The sequence below is a fragment of the Hyposmocoma kahamanoa genome, unplaced genomic scaffold (assembly GCF_003589595.1).
Source record: "Hyposmocoma kahamanoa isolate Upper Pololo Valley unplaced genomic scaffold, ASM358959v1 86, whole genome shotgun sequence".
In the NCBI taxonomy this organism is placed as follows: domain Eukaryota; kingdom Metazoa; phylum Arthropoda; class Insecta; order Lepidoptera; family Cosmopterigidae; genus Hyposmocoma; species Hyposmocoma kahamanoa.
In genome coordinates, this window is record NW_020654289.1 from 16,958,258 (window position 1) to 16,985,364 (window position 27,107).

The 27,107-nt window shown below is 36.4% G+C and overlaps 1 protein-coding gene across 5 annotated transcripts in view; it reads right to left on the reverse strand.

Annotated features, from left to right (window-relative positions):
- The window catches only part of LOC113234812 (protein unc-13 homolog B), a 403,601-nt gene that overhangs the window by 13,690 nt on the left and 362,804 nt on the right, over nucleotides 1-27,107 (reverse strand). For all 5 annotated transcript variants that reach the window (XM_026470308.1, XM_026470309.1, XM_026470307.1 and 2 more), the window contains one exon: nucleotides 369-547. In XM_026470308.1, the coding sequence (XP_026326093.1) occupies nucleotides 369-547 (179 nt within the window). The remainder of the gene's footprint in view (nucleotides 1-368; nucleotides 548-27,107) is intronic.

Consider the following 27,107-nt stretch of genomic DNA (forward strand, 5'->3'; position numbering starts at 1 on the left):
TTCTAGTCTTTGTACACCATGGCAAGATTTAGAAAATTGTATTATTATATAAACTAGTAACGCTTGTTGAAAGTGGGTTATTTGAACACCTATTTCCGAAAATACATACGTATGTATGTCAGGGAAAGAAAAGGCGTAAATGCCAATTTTACAAAATAATATTTAATAAAACTTTAATGTCTTTTCTCAGTGCCTAAATCTAGCTAATTTACGTAAAAACAGTTATAGAAATTATGAAAAAAATTAATGATGAACCGAAACATTTTTATTTTACACTCGTCGTGCTATTTTTGTATGTTGGCTTTAACGCCTTTTGTTTCCCCGAAGTATCGATATCGTTTGTTCAGATCTTATACCAAGATACTTACGTCATAGCTTGATAAATAGCTTCAATGCCGTATCTCATGGCGAATTCGTCAACGATCTCTTCAGGGTTCTCGTTAAAGTAGACCTTCCAAGCATCATCTCCTCTTGCTGCTGGTAAGGTAACTGCTCCACCGTTTTCTTCGCATAAATAATGAAATAGATTCTCATGAAGGCATGTATACTGTGGACAAAGAAAATCAATGTTATTCGATGTTGTCCCATTATTACATAATCATCTTCATATATAAGGTAGAGGTGTCTCCGCAAGGCACCTTACTAAGCCGAATCGGTTTCTAAACTCATGCATACCTCACTAAATTTCAAATATTTTCAATTACAGCATTTACGTTGTGAACAACGTCCGCGACGGTAGAAGTCATAATCATGTGTGTAAACCCTATAGATAATTATCTATATTTCGCAATCATACCCCAATTGGGAGAATGCTTGCCTGTTTAAAGGACTTTCTAGGTTCTGTTTCGACGCAAGGCTTGCATCTTTAAGTAATTTTTGAAACATTATCAAATTGTCTTGGTTATCTTATTTATTTATGTTTTAGCGGTAATCAATTGGACGTAGTTAAACAAAAAGGATTGAGGAGGAGGACAGGACAAGAAGTTTTGAAGTTTCAAAGTATTTCTCACTGTTATTTTATTTTCAAAACTTACAATGTCATGTAACTCAAGAGATATTTAGTTATGTTTATATGTTGGATTTTTTTTGTTGATCTAAGAGGTTAGGCTTGAGGAACTATTTGGTACATATAACTCATTTTTTGTTAATTTTGTGAATTGGATCCTTTTTGCTTAACTACGTTCAATTACCAGTACGCATTTGTCCGAAGGAGTTAAGTAACCAGCGTGAATTTTCTGTGTGTTGATTTTGAATCTGTATCTAGTAATTTCAAAAACATATCTGCATGCATTAAGGTTCCTCATTACATTTCTATTTTTTAATCTGGAATTGGCTTTCAGTTGTTATTAATATACGTTTAATTTAGATTTAAACTGTTGATCTTCCTATTATATAAATAAAATAATAAAAAAAACAAAAACATATGTAATAACATTGTCTGAAAATGTGTAATTATTAACAGTCGTTACGTAAATAATTCAAAAGCATTTCTATGTACTGTTTTTAGTTCGCTGTAAAAATTAACTCTACGATTCAGTTGACAAAATTGAATACGAGTCCGTACGGAGGCAATATCAAAGTCCATTAACAACTATATATTTCCAATTATCGTACGAGAAAATTTGGGATTCTGCATTTTTGTTTCCATGTGGTTTTGTTTTTGTTCATTTTTTGTTTCAATTTCGAACGTCGAACACGCTCGGGAAATCATGTTGCAGGCCGAAAATAAATTGAATCTAACTTGCGTTCGGTTGGATTCTGACAATGATTAATTCGTGGCAGTTGTTACACAGGGCAAAGGAGATAACACTATATGTAACTAATGTGACCCTTCCTTATCGGGAAGCAACTTTCATGAATACTGACACTGCGATCTATTTAACTATATTTAGATTTATTATCGATTAGATTAGCATGACTAACAGTTATTTCGACAAAGTAAACTCGTCGTGCAACTTCGTTAGTGTTAATAATAATGCATTGAATAGGATAGAACGGCATTTATTACAATGAACAACAACACACATGTTAGATAATGAAAATGGAATGTAGCTTCTTGATTACTTTTGCGTGTAAATAATGAAAGCGACATCAGTTGATCGATATTCCACGTATTTTTCAAATATACTTGTAACGTTGATCGGAATTGTTCAATGTTAGTTCATTTTATGTTGCTTCTTTTTCCCAGCAGAAATAGTATTAAATATGTAATAACATTAAGTAGTAGGTCCTTAATACATACAAACTAATACCACCAACACTTGCCCAGAACGTGCAATGAATGTAAACTAATACCTTATGCCGTGAGTACGTTCCATTAGTGAATATCCGCAGAGAGTCTGCCGCACAGAGATTGGTGCATCCCATCGCATATGTACGTTGTACATGTGTATTTATAATCCCGTGGGCTGAAGGTACGTTAAATGTGTAAATATATCAAACTTGTATATCCCACGCACTACGACACTTTTATACCGTAATCCAAGTCCAAAATTTTCCACATTTTTTTTACCGTAAATGCAGCTCTTTTGTGGAATAAATGGCCTGCTAGCTTTCGTCACAGTCCATCGGTAGCATCATTCAAAGGAAAATTAAAAGAGCAGGGATTTACATATAAAGTAATAATTTGTTCAGATACATTTATTGTGTTCAGTGGCAAAGCATGGGGGGTGCAGAGCGGGCCATGGCCCCGGTCGGCACAGCAAAGGGGCGACGGCGAGCGCGGCCCTTATTTTTTTTACTTAAAATTAGGAGATAAATTCCACTATTGAAAAAATGCTATCACGAGCAACACAAAGGTGGCGACGTCAGATGAACATAAAAACACAATCGAGCCCGGACGAACTACTTTTGTAATCGTGAAATCGACGCTACGTCACTGATTGTGTTTATATGTTACGTGATAGTTACGTATGTAGGTGCATATATCGTTCATATTTATATACAAGTACATCATCATATAAATATGTATTGTAGTAAAGTTATCGGTAACGCCAGATAGTTTATGTCTGAGCTCGCATCTCCTTTTCCTTTCCCATCCCAATCCGTGTTACGCCAACGCCGCATAAACCGCCAGTGACTTAAAAATAAGTGTGTGCGATGTTACAACATTCGAACTAAAAAAACCCGCATCCACATCATCTTAAATTTTTAATTTAATATCCGCATGTCCGCCTGGCACTCAGCTGTGTACGCAAGTTTGTTCATAGTGGCGTTATCGGTGGGTGCATGTGAAGAGGTGAAGCAGTACGAGCCCTTCGACTTTTTGGATGTAAAGGTTGGTGGTAGCACGGCTACCCTTCCTTTTACTTTGCGAGCTCACCTACCCCGCAGGTCTCCACGAGTTATCGAAGGTTTTTGTAATTTTTTCTTATTATATCACCATCAGTTATCGTACAATGATTAGTTACGCAGTTGCACGTTGAGGGTAAAACCGGGAGAGATGCCCCACGTTTTGAAGGGGCCTCTTAATTTAAAAATTATTAGTTTACCATGAATAATTACTATGGATATAACTAATTTAATCTTTTACATTACATTAATACTTAATTTTATTGATCTAGCATTTACTGGTTTTGAAGAAATTGACTTTTTGCAAACCTATTTTTTTGAGGATAGATGCCTGCCTGTATGGATAGACGTCACACAATGAAAATACTAAGAAGGATAGATGCCCTTTAGAATAAAATAGTAAAATTCATAATAAAATGTTTTATTTGTAATCTTTAATATAATGTATATACATATTACATCCTTAGTAATAAATATATACGTATTTAAAGTTACTACCTCCTTCACTTAGTATTTTTGTAGCTATCAAAACATTCTATGCAAAAATGTTCGCTGTTTGAACTGTGAATAATTTGTCTTTTTGGTACTTTTGCTTACTTTTAAAGTACTATCATTTACATGTCTTTTGTACTAAAATAATGTATTTTTTATTTTCTTTTCCTAACTTTCTTGTCTAGTCCTTTGCCCCTAACCTAACCTATACCGCGAAAATCGAGGCGACTATCCTATTCGATATGGATAGATTTCCTTTTATTATATAACTAAGCTATATAAAAAAAAACAGCAAGTATTGACACCTAGGTGCGCAGTTAATGAATCATTGTATAGTTATACTAAAAATAAAACGGACTTTATTATAACTTACAAAGTGATGCGACAGTAAATATTTGCGTCTGAAATCTTGAACCGTTTATCGTGTTTGTCGCGGAGATAAACGACGAACCCCTGAACCACACGAAGCCCTGCAGGAACTTTGATAGGTGGTGTCTATATTCCTTAATTAAACTAATTATTCTTTGTTGCGATTTGGGGAAGTTAGGTTTTTTTAGGGAGTTATTCCCCGAACGATATTCATTGAGCCTTTTCAAGGCAAATGTTAATAATAGACATTATTTAGATGTACATGATTCATCGTCGACCTCATCGTCACTTTCCATCTGGTGAGATGAAGATCAAATGCTGACTTACTTTTGTATAAAAAAAGACGTAATTGCAGCTGGAGTTGGCTGGAAGAGACCACTTCTATTATAGTGTAAACGACTACTTACAAGATTAAATTTTGCATGCTTATGTATAATGGCTGAATAAAAGAACTTTAATTTAATAACTATCATCCTGCGAAAACCTATTCAATGCATGTAAACCTCATTTCATTTTATTTCATTCCATAGAGATAAGCGCACCTCTCTTTACGTCTTTTTAACCGACTTCAAAAAGGAGGAGGTTCTCAATTCGAATATGTTCTTTTTTTTATATGTATGTTATGCGATAACTCCGGTATTTGTGAACCGATTTTCATGATTCTTTTTTTGTTGGAAAGGGGGTACTTTCATAGTAATCTTATTTCATTTTGAAGAAAATCATCGACCTCGAAGGGTGGCTGCTCACGCATGAAGATTCATTTTTATAAATAGCGCCTAACTTTAATTTAGGAGCAATTACTTTAATGGTTGATTTTGCTATTTCTGCCATTCAAGGCGTTTTTCTCTCGGTATACTTTAAGTAGTGTCGTAGTGAGAACCTATTTTTATTATCTCCTGTGTCAAGTCCTGTATAGTGGCGAACTAGGGGATATTTCAATAAAACTTAGCAAATAGCCGTAATTCCACGTACTTTTGAGGTCGGTTTTTTTAGTACTCTGTACTGAGATTATGTAACATGTATTTTTAATACATTGATTTAAACTTTCCCTTTTTTTATACATTATTTATTATCAAATTCGTATATAAAAAACGTTTCGGATGTGTTGCAACGTCCACGGTCTCGAACGCCCTGAATTTGTAAACAAATATGTGTTTGTAATGTTTCATCTTCGTGCAATAAAGAATTCATAATAACTCCTAAAACCTTATCCGATTCAGGTATACTACGTTTCAGATAGTATATCAATTTATATGGTTACTAAATCTATATCAACGTAATCTACATTTATCGTTATAACAATTAAGACGTCTGGATACATGAGCCAGGGTTTAATTTATTTCCATTACACATGAGCCCATATTATTCATGAGAAATGTACATAGAGATATGACGTCATTTATCTGTCAAACCTGAAGAAGAGCATGATCTATGGTATGATTGATGTGGTTAACGAAGCGTATCTAGTTACTACGCGTAATGCTAGTTAAATGTTCACTTCCAACGTAGTTTACATTACATTTACATATATGCTCTGTTTGACATGTTTTTACGCCCGACGTAAAAAGATAGGAAATATGTGTAAAATTCGTTGTATGGTATTGGAAACATCCGATTTTTTTTTAAAAAAAAGATCTATATTTTTATCAATAAACTCGAATTTTATTTTATTCCCTTTCAATGGCGGCAATAAACGAACATTAGTTGGGTTTTTTTATTTCATTTGTTACCACTGGCAACTACTGGGATATTTTAATTTATTTTTTATAGCCCCGCACTAGGGAAACCCTGTGTCGCAGGTGCCATGGACACATACATAGACAACCACAAATTACACCCAAGAGAAATAAATGTAGGCCATACACATATTTCTCCCAGCCTGGGAATCGAACCCAGGACCTCTGCATGGCAGTCCGGTAACCGTTCGGCCACAGAGGCAGTTAAAAAAAAAATTCCATTTGTCGCCGAGGCAACAACACATCTTTTTATCCCATTTGTCACCACCCGGTAACATATGGGTTTTTTTCCCCATTTGTCGCCAGTGGAAATCACCACTGGCAACAAATGTGATTTTTTTATCCCGTTTCTCACCACTTGGTAACATACAGGTTTTTTCCCATTTGTCGCCAGTGGCAACAAAGCCAGTGGTAACGACTGGGAATAAGCCGTTTCAACTTATTATTATGTAACAAGTCGCAACATACGAGTTTAGTAAAGCACCGTTAAGGCTGCTTACAGATTAACTGCATGTTTATAGTTAATGCGTGAAGTCGCAATCAACATCATGCAGCCCAAAACACAACTGCATGCAGTGGATCTCGGCTGCATGAAGTCGGTTTTGACTGCATGTAGTGTCACTCAGAGCTTTAAATCGCAGAGATCTAGGGGGCATTCCCACTGCGCCCGTTACTCTGAGACATACGTTGACAAGTCCCATGTGCCTGTAATTTCACCAGCACACTTACCCTTCAAACGGTTTTGAAGGGAAGGGAAGGGCAAACGCAATTATGCTCACATTACTGCTTGGCGGCAGAAATAGGTAAGGTGGTAGTATTTCCCTGGACGAACTCTTTCACAAGGAGCTCTACTGCTACAAAATATAGATTTTTTTAATATGACGACATTATAATAATAATGGTAACCTTGATCTGATGCTCAAACCAGAACATTCTGCGGACCCGATTCCTTAATTGGTCTCGTTGACACTTTGGAGTAAACTGTATTTTACCGGTTTTTTTTTAAATTTATTTTCTTTGAAGCCCAATGCTATTAAAGTAATTGGCACTCTCTATTGAGCACAAGACTTATTAAAAAAAACAACATCAAAAGTTCGTGGAATTTTGATGTTGTTGTTGTTTGAATTGTTACCGGAAATTGCGCGAAACCAGATTCATCCCCAAGTTTGCCACCGCTAGGGGTGGAATATTTTCCTGAAATTTAAATAGGATCAATATTGAGGTACCCAGGTACCCTTTTACCAACAAAAAAAGAAATAGTGCCGGAGTAATCGCGTAACACACACAAAAAAATACAGCCGAATTGATGACCTCCACCTTTTTTGAAGTCGGTTAAAAAATAATCATAAACGATATTATGACTAACTGCCACTGCCAGCACTGACTCCCACAATCGCTTATATTTGAGATAGACTGGAAACGTTTCGCAGTTAAACTACGCAATGACATTGCTCTGTAACCGTGGAAAGACTCGCTAACACAAATTACACGTGTGTTGTCCGCTTTAACTCTTGTTATTGGGCTTTACTTCAATTTTATAAAAATTTAAGTAATTACACAAAAATTCACAAAATACATCCGTGTTATAATTTAAAAACATGCATTACGACGAATTTGTTTCGAAATACAATTATTTTACTGTTTATTTTTTTTATTGTTTTCTATATTTATGTAAAAACAAATAGAATAGAAAATATATTCTCCCTCAATTCAATTAGGTAATTTATAATAAACAAAACCGACACAGAGAATAATAAGGCGATCAGACGAATTAATTAATAATGCCAAAATAAACAGCTATTGGAACTCGAAAAAGAGCTGTGGGGTTTCTGTTAATTAATCTAAATATTGGAAATTCCATCACAGGCAGGGCCGTAATGAGACCTCAAATTCCAATAATAAAATAATCTCCAATGTTGTATATCTTTTTGTTTTGATTTCAAAGATTCTTGCTAACAAGTTAGATAACCTAGTACGTTGTCTTCAGTTTTTAACCGACTTCAAAAAAGGAGGAAGTTCACAATTCGTCTGTGTTCTTTTTTTTGTATGTATGTTACGCGATAACTCCGGTATTTGTGAACCGATTTTCATGATTCTTTTTTGTTGGAAAGGGGGTACTTCGAGTACTATCATCGACCTCGAAGGGTGGCTGTTCACGCATGAAGATTCATTTTTATAAATAGCGCCTAACTTTAATTTAGGAGCAATTACTTTAATGGTTGATTTTGCTATTTCTCCAATTCAAGGCGTTTTTCTCTCCATATACTTTGAGTAGTGAGAACCGATTTTTATTATCTCCAGTGTCAAGTCCTGTTTAGTGGCGAACTAAGGGATATTTCAATAAAACTTAGCAAATAGACGTAATTCCACTTACTTTTGAGGTCGTTTTTTTAGTACTCTGTACTGCGATTATAACTTTAATATTTATCTGTTCTTCTCGCTAAAGAAAACGTACAGTGGTACGTAATTTGTATTTATTAAATATAACGTCGATCTCCATGGCTCAACGGTTTGCACTGTGGGCGCTTGATAAAGAGATCCCGGAAACTTTTCTAAATTAGTTTCAGTCTGGGTGTTCTGGGAAATGGACCCCGATCTGAATTTTGTTGCTCTGGTATTCATAGTAAAGGAAATTCCCTAGTTTGAGACCAAGTAATTGGTGTGGTTGTATAACATACTGATAATTCAAAAAAAATTGTAGCCGGTGTAATATGAACACTTATGGACACTTGGTCTTCCTATACCAGTAGTACTGCCTTGCCTATTTCTGTCACCAAACAGTAATGTGAGCATTGCTGTGTTCCGGTTTTGAAGGGTAAGGGTGCTGGTGAAATTACAGGCACATGAGACTTGTCACCTTATGTCTCAGGGTGACGAGCGCAGTGGCAGCGCCCATTTTTTTACGGTGGAGAAACGCTTTATGCATGCGACCGAGGCTGGGGAGGTTACCGCACTAAATCTTTACCGGCGTTGCCCGCAAGGCCGGGTGTTAAGGGTGCGTGAGATCCCGAAGATTCAACCACAACGACACCCGCCGGCCGCCCTTGGCTTTCGCCAGGGTTTCCGCGCCACAGAGGGGAGGGACTGCATGCGTCTGGGGGGTTGGGTCAACCCAACCCCCTAGACGAGTGAGACCGTGCAATGCGGGCAAGGGGTCCCCACTCATACTCGCAAGTCCTACCAGGAAATTAGGCGAGCAGCGAACTGCCCTCACCTACTTCCCCGCCGCCGTACCGTTGCGGGTATGCGTCGACAGCGTCTTCGCGTACCCGCTCTGCGGCAGTTTCAGTGCCCCTAAGATCTTTGCGATTTAAGTCACCTAATTGTTGTTACCATAACAAAGTGTTCATAACACAAAAAAATATTTCACATTCACGAAATCTGACACTTGCACATAGACGTGCATACGCGCACACCCCAACTAAACACATATTATTAACTTTTGGTATGAAGAACTAAAAACTATTATTAAATTCGTTTTTCCGTTACAGTTATCGTTATAAAGTTATCGCACAAAATATCCGGGTCCTGATTGTTAATAATCTTAATATTGAATACCCAGAAATACTCTCTTCCTTTAACAATATCGTAATTGGACTACTGATGAAAATTCCCTTCAGGGGATTTCTTTTGCTCATTATATGGTAAACAGTATATTAATAAACAGTATAAAGTTTTTAAAACCAAAAAATAAAGATCTGCAACAAGCACATAGAGAAATTCGTAATTTATGTGGTCTGTGTTCGTAACGTATGTTGACTCAGTTGTAAGAGCGATAGTCCTGGTATGGCGGGTCGCTGGTTCAGAGTCGAGCCGGGTCGAAGGAATTTTCTTTGTATTTGCTTGATCTTTATATCAATAGAAAGTTGATTTTTAGGAATACCTTGTTAAGAGGGTTGATAAAGGATTAGTGTGTAGAGGACTACACAAAATACATTAATTTGAATGTGTATTTAAGTAGTAATTGTTTGATCGCTCTGATCTTTTTGACGGCATCTGTAGAATCAAGAGCATGTCAAGCTCGTCGTCAATTTAGGACTTTATATAATTCTAATCACCAGCGGCTACAGTTGAATATAAACAAGTTTCAAATTGTTAAATATTGTTATCTTTTTTTTATATCATTTTGTCGACGAAGCATTTATGTTCTAAAGTAGTATTTGTTTATTATAATCCAGGCAGATCCAAGCGCATTTTTTCCAGCAGCCATCTTAAATCGGCCATTTTGAAAAATATGCCTATGACAATGTGTGTCTGTTTTCGCGTATGAACATCCGTAAATCAGTTGTTAGAGAGGTACTTTAAGAAGAAGTATTCGAATACAATAACGTTTGAAAAACCACTAAACATGCAATTAGCTCCCGTTACTTAGAATTGGCATAGTATGTTCTTCTATTCACGGCTATCAGCAGTAATTTTACCTGAAACTTCAAAAGTGCTTACTTTATTTAATTTATTTCATAACCTTGAGAAAAGGACCGAGTCTTCAAACTTTTTCAGACTATCTACAGAAATGCCGCGAATCACGCTGAGTTGTGTTTTACTGAAATTGTAAACATCGCATCAAGAAAATGTTTTATCCAGACTCGTTTTTTACAAACTTTTCGTTTAAGAAATAATTTACTGCTAAGCTTCACGAAAATTGTAATGTTCGTAATGGACTGGGTAATATTACAATTTTTGTTTTAAAATCTTTGTAAAATATAAAGGACGGTTTTTTGGTGTATTCTTTTAGTTAGCAATATAACACCATATCGAGTTCTTAGGTTTTCGCGACTGTTACACATAGGAAATGAAACTATTTTTCCGGATTTAAATCGCGTATAATTGTTTTTTCAAACAAACCGACGTTTCGGGCCTTTTACAGGTCCCATAGTCAACCGTCAACCGTGACCATGGGACCTGTAAAGGGCCCGAAACGTCGGTTTGTTTGAAAAAACAAATATACGCGATTTAAATCCGGAAAAATAGTTCATTTCCTAAATATAACACCAATTACTCAAGTTATTATCTAAGTCATTATTTAAGGAGAGGGTTGTAGCCATAGATAATTCGGCGGCCCCAATGTGAAATTCATGTTTTAATATGCCGCACAGTCGATAGAGTTACAAGAATTGCAGAGGATATGGGTTCTATTCTTCTATGAGGGGTGCGAAAGAGTTCCATTATGGACACAACTATTCAGAGGAATGTACACAAGTCTTAATTCTTCAAAATAACAAGCAGTTTAAACAACAAAAAGTAAAACTTTATATAATTTATACTGAACAAAGAAATAACACTTTAAAAACAAATTAAGAGCGGCTAGGGATAAATGAGGAAAGAAACACTAAAGAGAAAGCCGTCAAACCCGAAAGTGCTCTCCTAACTTATGAAAAGGCTTCGTCCACTTCTTGAACATAATTTCAGTAGATTTTGCATTAGCTGATCTTATCACAAAACAGGCCTAGATCTGTTGCGCTGTTACTTGTCCAACGTTACGTGATTGTAGTATCAACCGAAGAAAAGCTCTATTTTTTTAACATTATGTACTAAGAATTATTAACTTTAGAAGTGTTATTACAAAACATATATTTATTATTGTTATTTATGAAAAATATTTAATTTTTAATAACGCCTATGTCTTAAACATTTCATCGTTGAAAAAACATTTAATAAGAAAATACTATATAATAATTCAGTAGAACACTTCTAAGTAAAATTATATTACATAAAAATATATTAAAAGTGTATTTATATGCATTAGTCTAATAAATGGAGCATATAACTATGAATTTAATTACATTAAATGATTATTAACTATTAATAAATGTTAAAGTAAATAATTTGTGAAACACATATGTGGCGGAAATTTAAATGTTCTTTTGAACATTTTAAAATAAGATATTTACTTAATACATTTTGTAACTATAGTGAAAAACAGGGTGGTTTGGATTAATATTTGCCGTAAGGCGAGCGCGGAGCTGCGTTTGTTAACGTTGTACAGAAGTACCTCAGTTTCAGTCATGGAAAACACGCGCCGTCGAACACACTGACAACACTTCTCCGTGCCGGAGCGCGGCCCGCGCGGTTTTGCCGCACCCCCGCGCGGAGGACACTGCGCTCCGCACTACCGCACAGATGTTTAAGCTTAAGGACATGTTTAGTTTTCTACAATAGATCTCTACGTCGATAAATTTATATTTGTAAATCGACCAAATTTATCTTCGTATTTTCTTAAATCTTTTTAATGAAGTTGAGATTATACATTTATCGATCTGGTTCGTAAAAAGGGATGTATCTAATATCATCGGTGTCTTTTTATTTGAGTGAATAAAAACCAAATGGACAGTATAACTGCAGCGGCCTGAATGAGTTCTGTATTATTAACCATTCTTGTCAAAGAAGGACCTCGGCTACATATACAATCATTACGGCTATCAACTGCGAAGCGAGTACTTTAAGTGACGCGGGGCCGCTAGACGCTGCCCCCGCGCAGATTAAACCGCGGTTTGACGCAAATCTGCGTCTCCAACATCGCGGGCGTGATTCCGCTCCGTCGCGGGACGCGGTGCAGTGTGAAAATCGCCTAACGGGTAAAAAACTGTTTTCATCTCAGTCAGCCGTGAACATGGGACATGTAACTCGAAACGTTGGTTTGTTATCCCACTTGAAAAACAGAGGAGGTCATCAATTCGACAGTCTTTTCTTTTTGGATGTATGTTACGCGGCATTTGTAAAACGATTTCGATGATTCTTTTTTTATTGGAAAGGCTTTTTCTTCAAATTTATATGGGACCAATACTGAGGTACCCAGTATTGGTCCCATATAAATTTGATGAAAATATTCCACTTGTAAAAGTGGCAAACTACGGGATGATTTCGGTTTCGCGCACTTTCCAGTGTCCGATCTCAATAAAACTTTTCAAATAGATGTAACTCCACGAACTTTTGAGGTCGTATTTTTTTATAAAAAGATTATAAAAAAATAACAAATGTACGCGACTTAGATCCGAAAATAACAAAATAGTTTCATTTCCTATATGTAATAATAGTGAAAACCTGAGAACTCGATATCCTATATCACATAGTTTTAAAAATAAAATAATACCTCCATGAAGTTTGCTTCATGGAGGTGTCATGATGATGTCCTATCAAAAATATCTAAAGTACTTTCCCTGCGTGTGGCACAGCCCTTGGATACCCTATATAATTTAAATACTCGAAATCTCAGAATCACCCGTCTTTTATTTCTCGAAATGCGAATTGTTTCTAAAACCGACAGTCTCGAGACAATCTGGCGCCAGTAGGTTTAATTAGACGTCGACAATTGACAAATACCAGTCAAGGGATTGGTCAATAAAACACGAATAAAAAAGGAGAGAATGCTCTATCAAAAAGAAATAAAAACATTTAGGATAGTTACAGCAAATCGTTTGATCAAGGTTACATCAGTTAATCCTATTGGGGAAAGTGTATCAGTTTCAAGTTCTGAACAACGAACAAGTGGGTTCGTCGACTTTGCCGATAAAAGAATTGACGTCTAAGTGGGTTCTTTAGAACTTACTTGCAGAAAGGCACATAATAGTGGCGATGTGTAAATTAATAGTATCATAAAACTTTTTTTTTATAATATCAAGTGACGGGACGAATACGTGGTGAGTCTGGTGGTAAGCTACATGCCTGTCCATGACAGTTCGCCACTCAGAACTTCAATTCGCAAAGATCTGACAGGCAGAGCCACTGCGCCTGTTACCCTGAGATATAAGTTGACAAGTCCCATCTGCCTGTAATTTTTTTTACTAGCATCCTCACCCTTTAAAAACCGGAACGCAGTAATGCTAACATTACTGCTTGGAGGCAGAAATGAGTAAGGCGGCAGTACTTACCTGGGCGAACTCCTTCACAAGGAGCTCTACTGCTACTAGAAACTTAATTGGATGTAATTATTATTGTTACAAAGATCAAACAAACATAAAGAATAATTCCTTCGAACCAACTGGACTTGAACCAGGGTCTGTCGTCTCAGCGTGGCTACACACACTGTAGAGTTTTTTTTATGATACCAATTGACAGGACGAACAAGTCGTGCGCCTGGTATTAAGAGCCGATACTGCCTCAGTACGAATTCAAATTTATCCCGTACTAATACGGTTAATTTTGCTTAGGTCGAGCAGCAGGGATACTGCAGAATTTCAGAATTAATTAAAAAAAAAAATGTACGTATTCTACTTAGTTCCGTTGATATAAAAATCATTGGTACCCGTAAAGTACCTTTTTAAATACAGTGGTTTTCTTGTAAAATTTCTAGGTAAGTTTGTGTTTTTCTTCTATCGTGAAAATTTGTAGGAATCGTGTTTTCACACCGTATAAGCAATCGGAGTATATCCTCAATTCTACTATATATTTTTCCCAAAGCGATTGATTCAACACTTTAACTTTTATGCGGAATCAATCAATTCCATTTTGGTTGGATTATAGACTCTTAAGGTACTCGCCAGTCCATAGCAGTGCCACTCACAGCTTTAAATCGCAAAGATCTGAGGAACATTGCCTGCGTCCGTCATCCTGAGATATGCGTTGAAACCCATGTGCCTGTAATTTCACCAGCACCCTTATCCTTGAAAAGCGGAACGCAGTAACGCAACAAATAAGTAAAATATCATGTTCAATGAAAGTAAAAATATTAATTGAATGCATTACTTACTTATTAATTTGATTTTAAAATCGGGACTCACTCGTGTATAAAACACATTTACCTCGACATTGCAACACGTCCGAAACGTCGAGAGAAATAAAATAATAAATGTCTTATACACGATTCAGTCCCGATTTTAAAATCAAATATTATGTGATAATTGGATGTAATTTATACATATAAATCTGTTTTCTGTAAACTACTTTTTGCTGTACTTATAAAATTTACTCTACGGGTTTCTAGGTTTGGTATAAAGTTTATAATTCCATGTTATTTATATTGTACGACAATGTGAACAGAATTATTAGGTTGAAAAAGACGTGATATAGAAAGAAAAGCACATAATAAACGCACATAATATAATTTTATATTAGAAATGTGTGCTCAGTAGTTACATAGTAACATTAAATGTTATTTTTATGATTACGAACCTAATATTTGATGCATAGGTTTCACCAAAATAAAAAGAAAATGTAATATTTTTAAAACAATAGGTATTACGGTGGCATTTCTGAAACAATCCTTTGTACCAAATGAAAAGATATCAAAACATTGCCGTTTAAAAAAGTATTAATTAATCAAGAATGGTAATTAGAAATACAACTGCCATTTCATAAAACGAATCCAATCAAATAACGAATAATCCCATTACACTTAATCTTCTTTAAAACCAACCCATTGCCATAGCCTTGCTCCACCGTAATAAAAGCTTAATTTGCTTAGAACGACGGCGATATTTTGGACTCCATTTAATTAAGATGGACCTTCCATAAATCAGGGGAAGACAAATTGGTTTAAATGGGAGTCCTACCTGGTACGCTCAGCCGCAAGCGTATGAACTGACACTTTTCGTTGTTAAAAGTTGTTTAAAGGAACAAAGGAAAGTTTGAAATTTCTGTAATTATGTGTACATAATGTGCTGTTGTAGGTACATCAGGTCCGTGTACCTAACATTTGAAGTGCGAAATGAAGTGGATATTCTATTCGCATATATTTTGAAAAAGTATCCAAAAGAGGAAAGTGTAATCGTTTAAAGACGTTAAAGATCAAATGTTTCGACCTAAATTTGACGACCTCGAGGTATATCGGTTAACAAGGTGGGAGCTAAATTAGGAGATCCGAAGTTTGATTTCCGGTAGAAGTGAGTAGTGAAAGTAACATTCTACATTTTTTTTTTCTAATATCAAGTGACGGGACGAACAAATCGTGCTCCTGATGGTAAGCTAAAAAAACTACACGCCTGTCCATAAGAGTTGCAGTGTCACTCAGAGCTTTAAATCGCAAAAATCCTAGGGGCACTGCCACTGCGCCCGTCACCCTGAAACATAAAATGACAAGTCCCATGTGCCTGTAATTTCACTAGAACCCTTACCCTTTCAAAACACAGTAATACTGGCATTATTGCTTGGCGGCAGAAACAGGTAAGGTGACAGTTCTACCCTGGACAACCTGTTTCACAAGGAGCTCTGCTGCTACTATGATTGATCCTGGTCTGGGTGGTCTACGTAGTTTGCCGGGGTTAATTTTGTTTGCTCTGGCAATCATAGTAAAGGTGACTTCCTAATTTGAAACCAGGTAATAGATGTAGTTTTCTGACACCATAAAAGCATTGAAATAAAGGATATTATCTGCGTATAGCAAAAGTGTACGGTTAACAGTAAATTTACAACTTATCAAGTAAATCTAGGTGCCTGTGTAATAAACTGATATACAATTATATACAAAATCAACACCTTTTTGATTTTTTTTATGGAGTTCGGATCTACATATTACGTACTACCCACAGACCAAATAAATCGTGGTACTACCTATCTAGGCAAGTACCACGGTACCGTGTCTATTGTCTACATGAAAACAGAACTGCGCCAGAATACGCTTAGAAGTTTACATCCTTAAATACCAAATCCCACAACCGACAACATTTGCCATCATAATATTAAGTATGCTGTCTTTAGCGCAGGCCCCACCGCGAACGAACCTAGCTAACTTAGCTTAGTTCACGTAGTTGGAAAGCTAAGCTAAGCTAAGAGAATACGTATTAAGTAATGACTATGGATACGTGCGGGCTAAAGGGTGGCAGAAGGGTGAATTTTACGTAGCCAGTGGGATCGTTGGGTTAGTTTAGCTAGCTCGGTTCTCCCCCGAAGGGATGCCCTTATCGTAACGGGGGGCTCTAGTAGCCGTAGTCGATTTCATCCCACGGTGAAACTAAGAGGAACCCACGGGCCGGCTGATGGAGCTAGGCTGGCCCGAGGAGGAGGGCATACCACGCGGGCTCAACGATAGTTAGCTTATAGTAATAGACAACGATCATTACCGTATTGGGCTACTACCGCTATTAAATAATGTAATATGTTGTAATGTCTATATTTCAGATTTGTTAAACTGAAATTGACAAAATGCATTGTTAATTTATTTAATTGTATTTACGTCGAACGTGTAGGAACGTGAGAAGAGCGTATCTAGGACACCAGTTGGTCGTCTCAGGTATTGCTAGAGCGACATCGTGGAGGCGGACCTGCACGAACTACAAACCATCATCGTTTCGGATGCCAAGTCACGTTTTGGGTAGCTGAGCCAGCGTAAGTAAGTACAATGAAAAGTTTATCTTTAGTCCTTAGTCTTTAGTAGCAATAGATCTCCTTGTGAAAGAGTTCGTCCAGGAAAATACTGCTACCTTACCTATTTTTACCGCCCAACAGTAATGTGAGCATTAACGCGTTCCGGTTTTGAATGGGACTTGTCAACTTATGTCTCAGGTTGATGGGCGCAGTGGCAGTGCCCCTCAGATCTTTGCGATTCAAAACTCTGAGTGGCACTGCAACTTTATGGACAGGCGCGTTGCTAACCACCACTTAGAATTAGAAAAAATATATATATATATTTAAAGCGTCTTCAAACACTAGTATTACAAAAGCACATAGCATAGAGCCGTAAATTGTCACAGGTAGCCCGTTGCGCCTTTCCCCAGAGACAGCAAATTGCGATTCCACTCGAATTCGAATTACCTTTCGAATCGATGTATGGCTATTGGTTTCATTACAGAGGTAATTGGAGTTTCCACTACACCAGTTCTCTATTTTTCAACGTGTATTTCACGAACTTGGAGAATGAGTATATGGTACGGAATGAATTTTGAAATCATTTACCGTAAGAAGCCGAAGTAGAGATGCAACTGTAGGTGTTTTCTAGGATAGACTTGCGACTCGATATCGTAGGTAAACATCAATATGAATAGAATAGATCCCACGTTGAAATCAACATCGGCATCGGTACTGAGCGAAAAAGACAAATTTCGAAAAATGCTGTTAATTTTTTTTATTTTGTACTGTAGTCTTTTAATTTGTACAAATGCTGTCAAAGGAATTCAAATTTACTTATATTATAATACATACAAACTTTAAACAACTTCACCAGTTTATGTTCTGTAGCTATGGCATAAATACATAAAAGTTTACATCAAGAAAACGAGATTCTCATTTAGTGACGTTATTGTTTAGGATGTACATTCCATGTGGGATTACCTGGTCTCCAACTAAGGTATTCCCTTTACTGTGAATACCTAAACAATGGAATTACACCGCGTCAATACCCAAAACAAACAGATTTAGACAGAAGAAGAACTTTAGAAAAATTCAGTTTCCAAATTGGTCCTCCAGATATCGAGCTTGGTACCTCCTTATTCAGCGAGCACCGTTGAACCACCGAGTGACGTCATCCGATCTCTTATTTACTAACCACAAAGTTAATAAACTAGACTGCTATAAAACAGCAATCTCGTACCCCTATTACCGACAGCCGACGCCATCATTACGAACGACATTGTTTATAAGGAATCACGAAGGAATACAAAATCTATGAAATTAACAACAAGATAGTCATTAAGATTTTAATTTCCTTACACGAAAATCTCACGTCGTAATACATCGAAAAACCTTGACTTTAATCAAGTTAGCCAATCAAGATACTTGTTTTTTAATCTTATTTATTTAGGGACTTTGACCGTTACTAAACATGTCAGCCCCGTTAGAAAGCAATACCTCAAGAAAACACTTAATAAAATCAGGCAGATAAATCAAAATACAACCTATACAAAACATATATACAAAATCTCCACGGCGCTACATGTTGGCTCCGACAAAACAGATTGAAACCAACCAATACATTAAATGTACGGAAACCAGCCTGCGCAAATAACCGCGCCTTGATAGGCTCCGTCCGAACACACTCCATGAGCATTTGCTCATGATGTATATCCTCAGGAATCCCACATAGTTCGCAATTCCGTGAGTTCACCCTCCGCATCAAATACAAAAATTTGTTTGTTTGTTTGTTTGTTAATTTATCAAGATACTTAATGGCATCAATAGCAACATGATTCAATTTAAAATGTTGCTGTCCTCATGTTTGAGAAAAATAAGTTATATGATCACCTTAAACAACGTTATGTTCATTTTAGTACACGTATTTATTGTAATAAGGCCAGTACTGCATAATTTACGCTTGTACAGGAAAGTTATAAAGTTTCACATATACATAATTATTTTTTACTACGTATTTTGCAGCAGTAGAGCTCCTTGTGAAGGAGTTCATCCAGGGAAGTATTGCCACAACTACGGAACTAAAAAAAAAAACTTGTGGCAACTACTACGGACAGGTGTATTGCTTACCACCAGGCACATAACTTGTTCATCCCTTCAATTAATATCATAAAAAAAGTATTACATTTGTGGCTTTCATGTAATAAAAGCACTTCAGACCTTTCAGCAAATGTGGCTTTGTTATTCTGAGGTATCAATTTTATTTTATTATTTAAAAAAAATTATTTTCCTTTCACACCAAAGGGATGAGGGAAAGGGAATCTATTACGACACTTATGTATCGTAAAATTCGTCTTTGGTGTTTTCTCCAGTAACATCATATTGAAGACGACTGTCATGTAAATGCGTACGAAAAACATATTTCAAAGACTTTATTTATACCTGTTATTGCGCCGTCAAAAATGATTTCACCTTGAGTGTCAATAGAATATAAAGCTATGGAAGAACTTTTAGATGGTTCCATTAAATCTGTACCATTATTACGCCCATTACCAAGTGGAGCGGAAAAGGACAATAATATTCATCAATCAAAAGTATTTCTGTCGTGTCGTCACACATGACTTTGTCAAAATAATGAAATATATCTGATATCAAGTGGTGGGACGAATAAATTGTGGGCCAGGTGCTAAGCGATATGCCTATCTATAACAGTTGCAGTGTCACTCAAAGTATTAACCTTCTATAGCTCCATGTACATCAAAATTGTACATAATCTAGGAAGTGATTCATATCCAGATAATATTTTTCGTGATTCTTCCTATGATCACGTAAACGCCCAGTGTACATTCTAATGATAATAGCGCATTAAATGTATTTTACATACGGAGCTCCTTAGTCTGTAGAAAGACGTCGTTGACTCTCTGTGTATGTCCGACTTTATAATGGGGAGTGCTCAGAGGAACTTTTCAAGCTGTTACCACCGTTTCCACCATCACATCTCCCACCAAAGGAGCAGAGCCCATTCCCACATCATAGAGGCCTTGTATTGTAAAACCGCGCGGATATCGCGTTCGTGCCTTCCTCGATTCTCAAAGGCTGGCCACGCGCAGGCAGCACGTCTATCTGCAAATGTCCATGGCGACGGTGATCACCTCCCATCAAGTGGGTCGTTTGCTCGTTTGCCTCCTACTTTACATTTTTAAAAATATTCTGTATGACTATGATAATGACATTATTTTTCATACAAAACCGAGGGCATATTGACTTGGGCCTGAAGCATATCATTATATTATTTTCTACATTGAGCTTTTAGTGCATTTCTCCTTGCAGTTTGCTGGGTCTTAGAAGGTTGAAATAGCAAACATTAGATGTTGAGGAGACATAAGTTGTCAAGTCCCCCTTCCTACTCTTCAAAACCGGAACGCAGTAATACTCACATTACTGCTTGGCGACGCAAATAGGTAAGGTGGCAGTACTTCCTTGGACGAACTCTTTTATAAGGAGCTGTATTGCTATCAGATAGATATTAACTACTCGTGAATACAACTGTCTATACAGACTGGTCTATATTAGTGAGTGTAACCACAGTATAATAAAACAAATATGGTAACTCCATATAAACGTGGAAGCGTGGCTTATGTGTGTGCGTGCCTGCCGTGTGCCATGTACGAACGCACACATTTCCATAATCTCGCGATGCATTCACTTTGCATAGAGCTGGTTGTTCCACGCGTCTTTCATTACTATGTGAATGTGTGTCTCTTTACACGGCGTGTGGCGGGCGTGCACACATGCAAGCCGCGATGCTGCTTTCTGTGGAGTTCCCATACCTATTATACCATGGCATAACGCCCTCATCTATCAAAATTAACTAAGTACTATTAGTTTAGGTTTTTTTACCTATGTAGCAACCTCTAGTGTTCGTTATTGTGACGTACCCACGTCACTGAGTCAAAATAACAAATTATGTTCTTAAAACACTCCGCTTCATTTTTAAAGTCTACTTTTTATAATAATACTTAGGTTCTGGTTGGCTAAGCAGGTACAGTTATCAGATAACAAATATAGCCAACGTGCATCTCTACTAGAGGTTTAAATTCACCGCGTAAAATGTTAGTTTTTTATAAACTTCAATACTGAAAGATTTATGGTAAAAGCAAAGAGATTTAATGGCGATTAGACGATAAAAAAGACTTAAGTTGCTGTCTGGCAACGTTTGCAAAGGTAGTTTTCCTTAAAGTCTCGCCTTTAAAAATAAATGCTGTGCTTGGGGTTTCTCCCATGGACCGAATACCTATGAAGTTAAACTTCAGAGAACTAAAGTGGCCGACTTAGCGCACAAAACCAGTAAGCTTAGAGACCTGATGGCCTATGGAGCAAACTTGTCCTAGAAAAAACGTAGTGTAGACACCCTGTAGCAAGATAGACGGACGACCTGAGAAAGTTAGCTATCAGCGGCTGGATGCGGGCGGCACAAGACCGGTAGAGTTGGCGTGCTCAAGGGTAGCCTTATACAGCATAAGCGTATAAGCTGATGATGTATAACAATAACGCATTTAGAAGTATGAAATATACATATATGTATATGTATCACATGTCACGTAATGATTTATTTTCATAACTTATACGGAGGCATTTAAAAAGCTGGTTCAAATATTTGACCTTCCGTCTTATTAATACTTTCACGCGTCAGAACATTAATTCCTGTCGTGCTAAATTTGTGCCCATTTGGACGGAGAAATTATAAGGGAAAGCGAATTTCATGTTATTAAAACAAATGTGTCCTTTCTAATTGCGTTCGAAGAGTCTAATTTCGCCTAATTGTACGTAGTCGCCTACACATGATCTATTTAGGTGAAACCTTTAAGACAAAAAGCGAAAGGAAGAAACAAAAAGCTGCTCAGTTTCAGAAACTAATTATTACATTTATCATTGCATCATAAACACAGCAGAAAATTTAATTATAGAAAAGATGAGCAAAGATGAACTTATCTCTAACTCAATCTCAATCAAATCACACTTGAAGTCGTCATTTTGATTAAATTCTATTGCCCATTCGTAAGACAGATTCCCTTGAGAAGAATGAGCAAAAAACTCTAGACATTGTACTTTGTAAATATTACATTTGAATACATTTATCATTTACAATAATTATTTCAATCATGTTAGACCAAGACCACCTGCAAGAGCTAAACGGGTCACTACCACGGATTTTGTCATGTACGCAGAAGCTGTAAAATAACCTTTAGTTATTATAAAGTTTTTGTTTCACTATAGTTTTAAGCCTCGTAAATGGCAAATTTTGATTATCAACCGGAATCTTATTACAGAAGCGTATACATTGCCCCTTAAATGAATTTGAGACTTTGTGACGACAACAGTCAAGAACACAGCTAGTATATTTTTATTCCTCATATTAATGTTATGTCTGTCACTACTTTTCATAAAAAAATTACTATTTTTCTCAACATAAACAACATTTTCACAAATGTGCTATGACACTAGTGTAAGAACGTTAACCTCTCTAAACCTATCTCTTAAAAAGAGATCTCTTCCAGCCAACACAAGGCAGTGAGAACAAAGGTCATAAGCGTGCAACAGTGTGCAAGAGAGAAAGAGAAGGAGAAATATAAAAAAAATATTAAAAAAAACTTAACGAAGTAAACATTAACCGATACTTACATACAAAAGAACTAGAATACAAAATACTAATAATTTATTTTTACAAAAAAGCCTTTCAAACAAATAATTTTTGTTGAAAAATCAATTTTGTTTGAGTCGCGATTATAATCCCAAAAATAGTTTCACTTCCAATAATAATATTTATTTCATTAATTTAACACCCACGCGCCATTTAGTCACAATGATGAAGCATTATTGGTTACTAAAACAACTTATCCGCTGCATTTTTAACCGACTAAAAAAAGGAGGAGGTTCTCACTATTCGACTATGTTTTTTTGTTTGTATGTTACGCGATTTGTAAACTGATTTTGAGAATTCGTTTTTTGTTGGAAAGAGGGTACCTCAGAAGTGGTCCCATTTCAATGTGAAGAAAATAATGCACCTCTAATGGTGGCAAACTAGGGGTTGAATGACTATTGAGGTCGGTTTTTTTAGTACCCTGTACTAAAAATATTGATAGATAATCATTTACGTAAATGATAATCACTAATTACAGGTTACGTACCACGGTATGAGCTTTTTGTTTTCCCGATATTTTGGAACAGTTACATGCTGCATAAGAATAAACCCGCAACACAGGGTTTCTCTAGTGCAGGGCTATGAGTGTGTGCGACATTTATTGTTTATTTAATATACTTTCAATATATTCGTATACTTAATGTTTGGTCCATTCAAGTGACAGTTTGCTTATTTTGTTCCATGTCAAGTTCTATATAACCAGTGTTTTTACAAATAAATTAATTATTAATTTGTCTAAAGAACTCATATCAAATTCTCATTCAACAGCCAGCAACACTCCTACAGGAAAAAACATCACACAACTTGTACTGAACAATTTTTGTAGCTTTAATTCAGTGTACAAAGTACTTATTATTCTATATATATATATATATAATATGCTATGTTGAGTGTGTGCGTTATTATTATAATAAATAATATAATAATTACGCACACACTCAACATAGCCCCGCACTAGGGAAACCCTGTGTGGCGGGTGCCATGGACACACACATAGACAATTACAAATTACACCCAAACTCACGAGAAAAATAAATGTAGACCATACAAATATTTCTCCCGGCCCGGGAGTCGAACCTGGGACCTCAGCGTGGCAGTCCGGCATGGTAACCGTTCAGCCACGGAGGCAGTCGGATATATATATATAAATTCTTAAATATGAATATAATATTCATTGAAAAACCAAATACAGAGACACGACAACACGCACATAGAAAAATTCGTGAGGTCCGCTTATTCGTTCCGTGGCTTAGTTGGTATAGCGTCTGGCACGGTATACTAGAAGACATCGGCTCGAATTCGGCCGGATCGAAGGAATTTTTTCTGAGTGTTCGATTTTTGTATTGATAATTATAACAAACTAGTGGAGTAATTTTCCAAAAAAAAATATTGAATATCAATATATACATTTGTTTTGACCAAATTCAAGCCATAATTCAAAACTTGTTCAATCTTTGTAAAGAAACCATAACACAAAATGAATTTCAGAACTTCTCGAAGTTAAGCCATTAAAAGTTGTTTTGTTCAAACAATACGCTATTTATAATCATAGCACAAAAATAAAGTACACAAATACCTCCACTTATAGCAGCATAGGTTAGGGGAAGGCAAAATAATGATACAAAAGTTTGTACGGATGATGTCCGTCTCTGTTTGCATTAAAGTTTCAATATCAACCCTAAGCAATTTACGATAATATAGATAGAGCCCAGTATGTTGTTTACTTGTATTGCAATATAACATATAATAGTAATAGCTGCCGAGTACATTCAACATCAAAAGCGAGGCGTAAAAGAAGACAAGTGAAGAACGCCTTTCATACACCATTATAATTGGATTGTGCTGCGGAAACGCTGAGTCAAATGGAAGTTAATCTTCGGTACCTCTACTATGAGGCAACTGTCTCGAAAGTCGCTAGTGAAATTTAATAAAAATAAATATAACATTTACATGCACACATGTCATTGTCAATTGTATTCGTGTAATTTTTTAAGGTATACTTTTATGTATAATAAGTGACGGGACAAACAAGTCGTGAGCCTAATGGTAAGCTACACGCCTGTTCATGATAGTTGCAGTGCCACTCAGAGCTTTAAATCGCAATGATCTGAGGGGCACTGCCACTGCGCCCGTCACCCTGAGACATAACATGACGAGTACCTTCAAAACTGGAACACAATAATGCTGACATTACTGCTTGGCGGCAGAAATAGGTAAGGTCTTTCACGAGGAGCTCTACTGCTACTAATAATAATATACGTAATATACTTTAATGTACGTAATATGTGATAAAAAAAAAAAAACTTTTTTTATAACACTCACACACTCGTAGCGTCGCACTAAGGAAACCGTGTATTGCGGAAGCCAAGGACTCACACATAGACAAATTACACCAAAACTCACGAGAGAAATAAATGTACGCCATACAAATATTTCTCTTGGCCCGGGAAACGAACCTGAGACGTCTGCGTGACAGGCCAACATGGTAACTGTTCGGCCACAGAGACTTAAATTACAACACATTAAATTAGAATAGCGACATAATAAATTCATTCGCGTTAAAAAGAATGACGTGTCATTTTTGTGTACCTCCCGCACAACAGTACAACGATTTGCTACAGAGAAAATGCGTAGCTTCAGTTTTTAAACTAATTGGACTCTTTGCGATATTATAATATATTCACAATAAACGACTTGTTCGGTGAAACGGAATGAAGAGTGAATTTATTGGGAAAAAACAAAAGATGGCAACACTAAGCATGTAGGTATACATTGTTGATAGAATTTCAATACTCCCACTTTATAATGCGGTTATACATAATCAATCATTAAGAATTCTAAATATACAGCGGATCCAAAAAATTATAATATTTACCAGTACATAATTTTTAGTACATCTCATCTGTAGGCAAATATCTAACATGCGTGTTATGTTTCCGAAAATCTATGTAAATGATTTTATAGCGATTATGCAAGAAAAATGGCTGTTTCGCTAATGCTTAAAATCCGTGGCGCTTCCTAAGTGTCACTGCATTCAGGATCCTGCTTTTCATGGACAATGCACCCAAATGCATTAATAAAAAAAAATCGTCCAATCATCCGTGACGTTGGTTTGTTTGAAAAAAAAAAAAAAACAAATAATGAAAAACTTTGAAGGCTCTTATCAAAACAAGTAAATGTTTTATCGTCTGTTCTCCAAAGATAATTGTTGAAAAAGTTTACACTAAAATTAAGAACTTAGTCAGTTCTGATTTTCTCTCTGTCTGCTTTAATCTCAGAGGATGGGAAAAATAAAATAGTCTAAGGTTTTAATCGAATTTGCTGAATTTAACAAAACGCAACATTATGTCATCTCAGTTTCAAATAAGGTCCATCAAAACCCAAAGTTATGTCAACATTTATTTTGGTCTCTGCTGCTACGCAAAGAGTAATTTATATAAAGGGAACTGCTACGCCCTTTCGTAGCGCTTCGTAGCACCAAGGGCCGACTTACATCTGTCGTGAAACTCAAAGAATACCTTAAATTGTTTACGATCGACATCCGCCACGTTTATTTTTCTCCATTTCTCTACTGTGACATTTTCTTTATCGTACGATATCGGTCTCCAATGGCGGAAGGACATTTATATATACATCGTAATTTTTTTAACTGGGTCAGTAATTCTAAACTGCTTCCGTGGCCGAACGGTTACCACTGCCACGCAGAGGTCCCAGGTTCGATTCCCGGGCCGGGAGAAATATTTGTATGGCCTACATTTATTTCTCTCGTGAGTTTGTGTGTAATTAGTAGTCGTCTATATGTGTATCCATGGCACCCGCGATACACGTTTTCTTGTACAAGCAGCAAATAAATAAATTATTTTAAGATATCAAATGGCGGGACGAACAAGTAGTGGGTTTAGTGACACGCCTACCCATAACAGTTACAATGCCACTCAGAGCTTATATCGCAAAGATCTGAAGGGCACTGACATTCCACGCCCGAGACGTAAAGTTAACAATTCTCGTGCTTGTAGTTTCACCAAAAACTGAACGCAGTAGTGTTCACATTACTACTTCGTGTCTAAAATAGGTATAGTGGCAATACTTGCCTGTACGAACTCTTGCATACAAAACAGCCATACTAGCCTGATGGTTTGAACTACCGCTTCTTAAGAAGAAGCCGTGGGTTCAAATTTTTTTAGGTGGGTTGGAATTTATGTGTGAAATTTAATTTGAAATTTACCATGAGCTTTTCGGTGATGAAACCTGCACGTTGAAGAAGGTTCACAACATTCGGAAAACGTGTTATGTCCCCAACC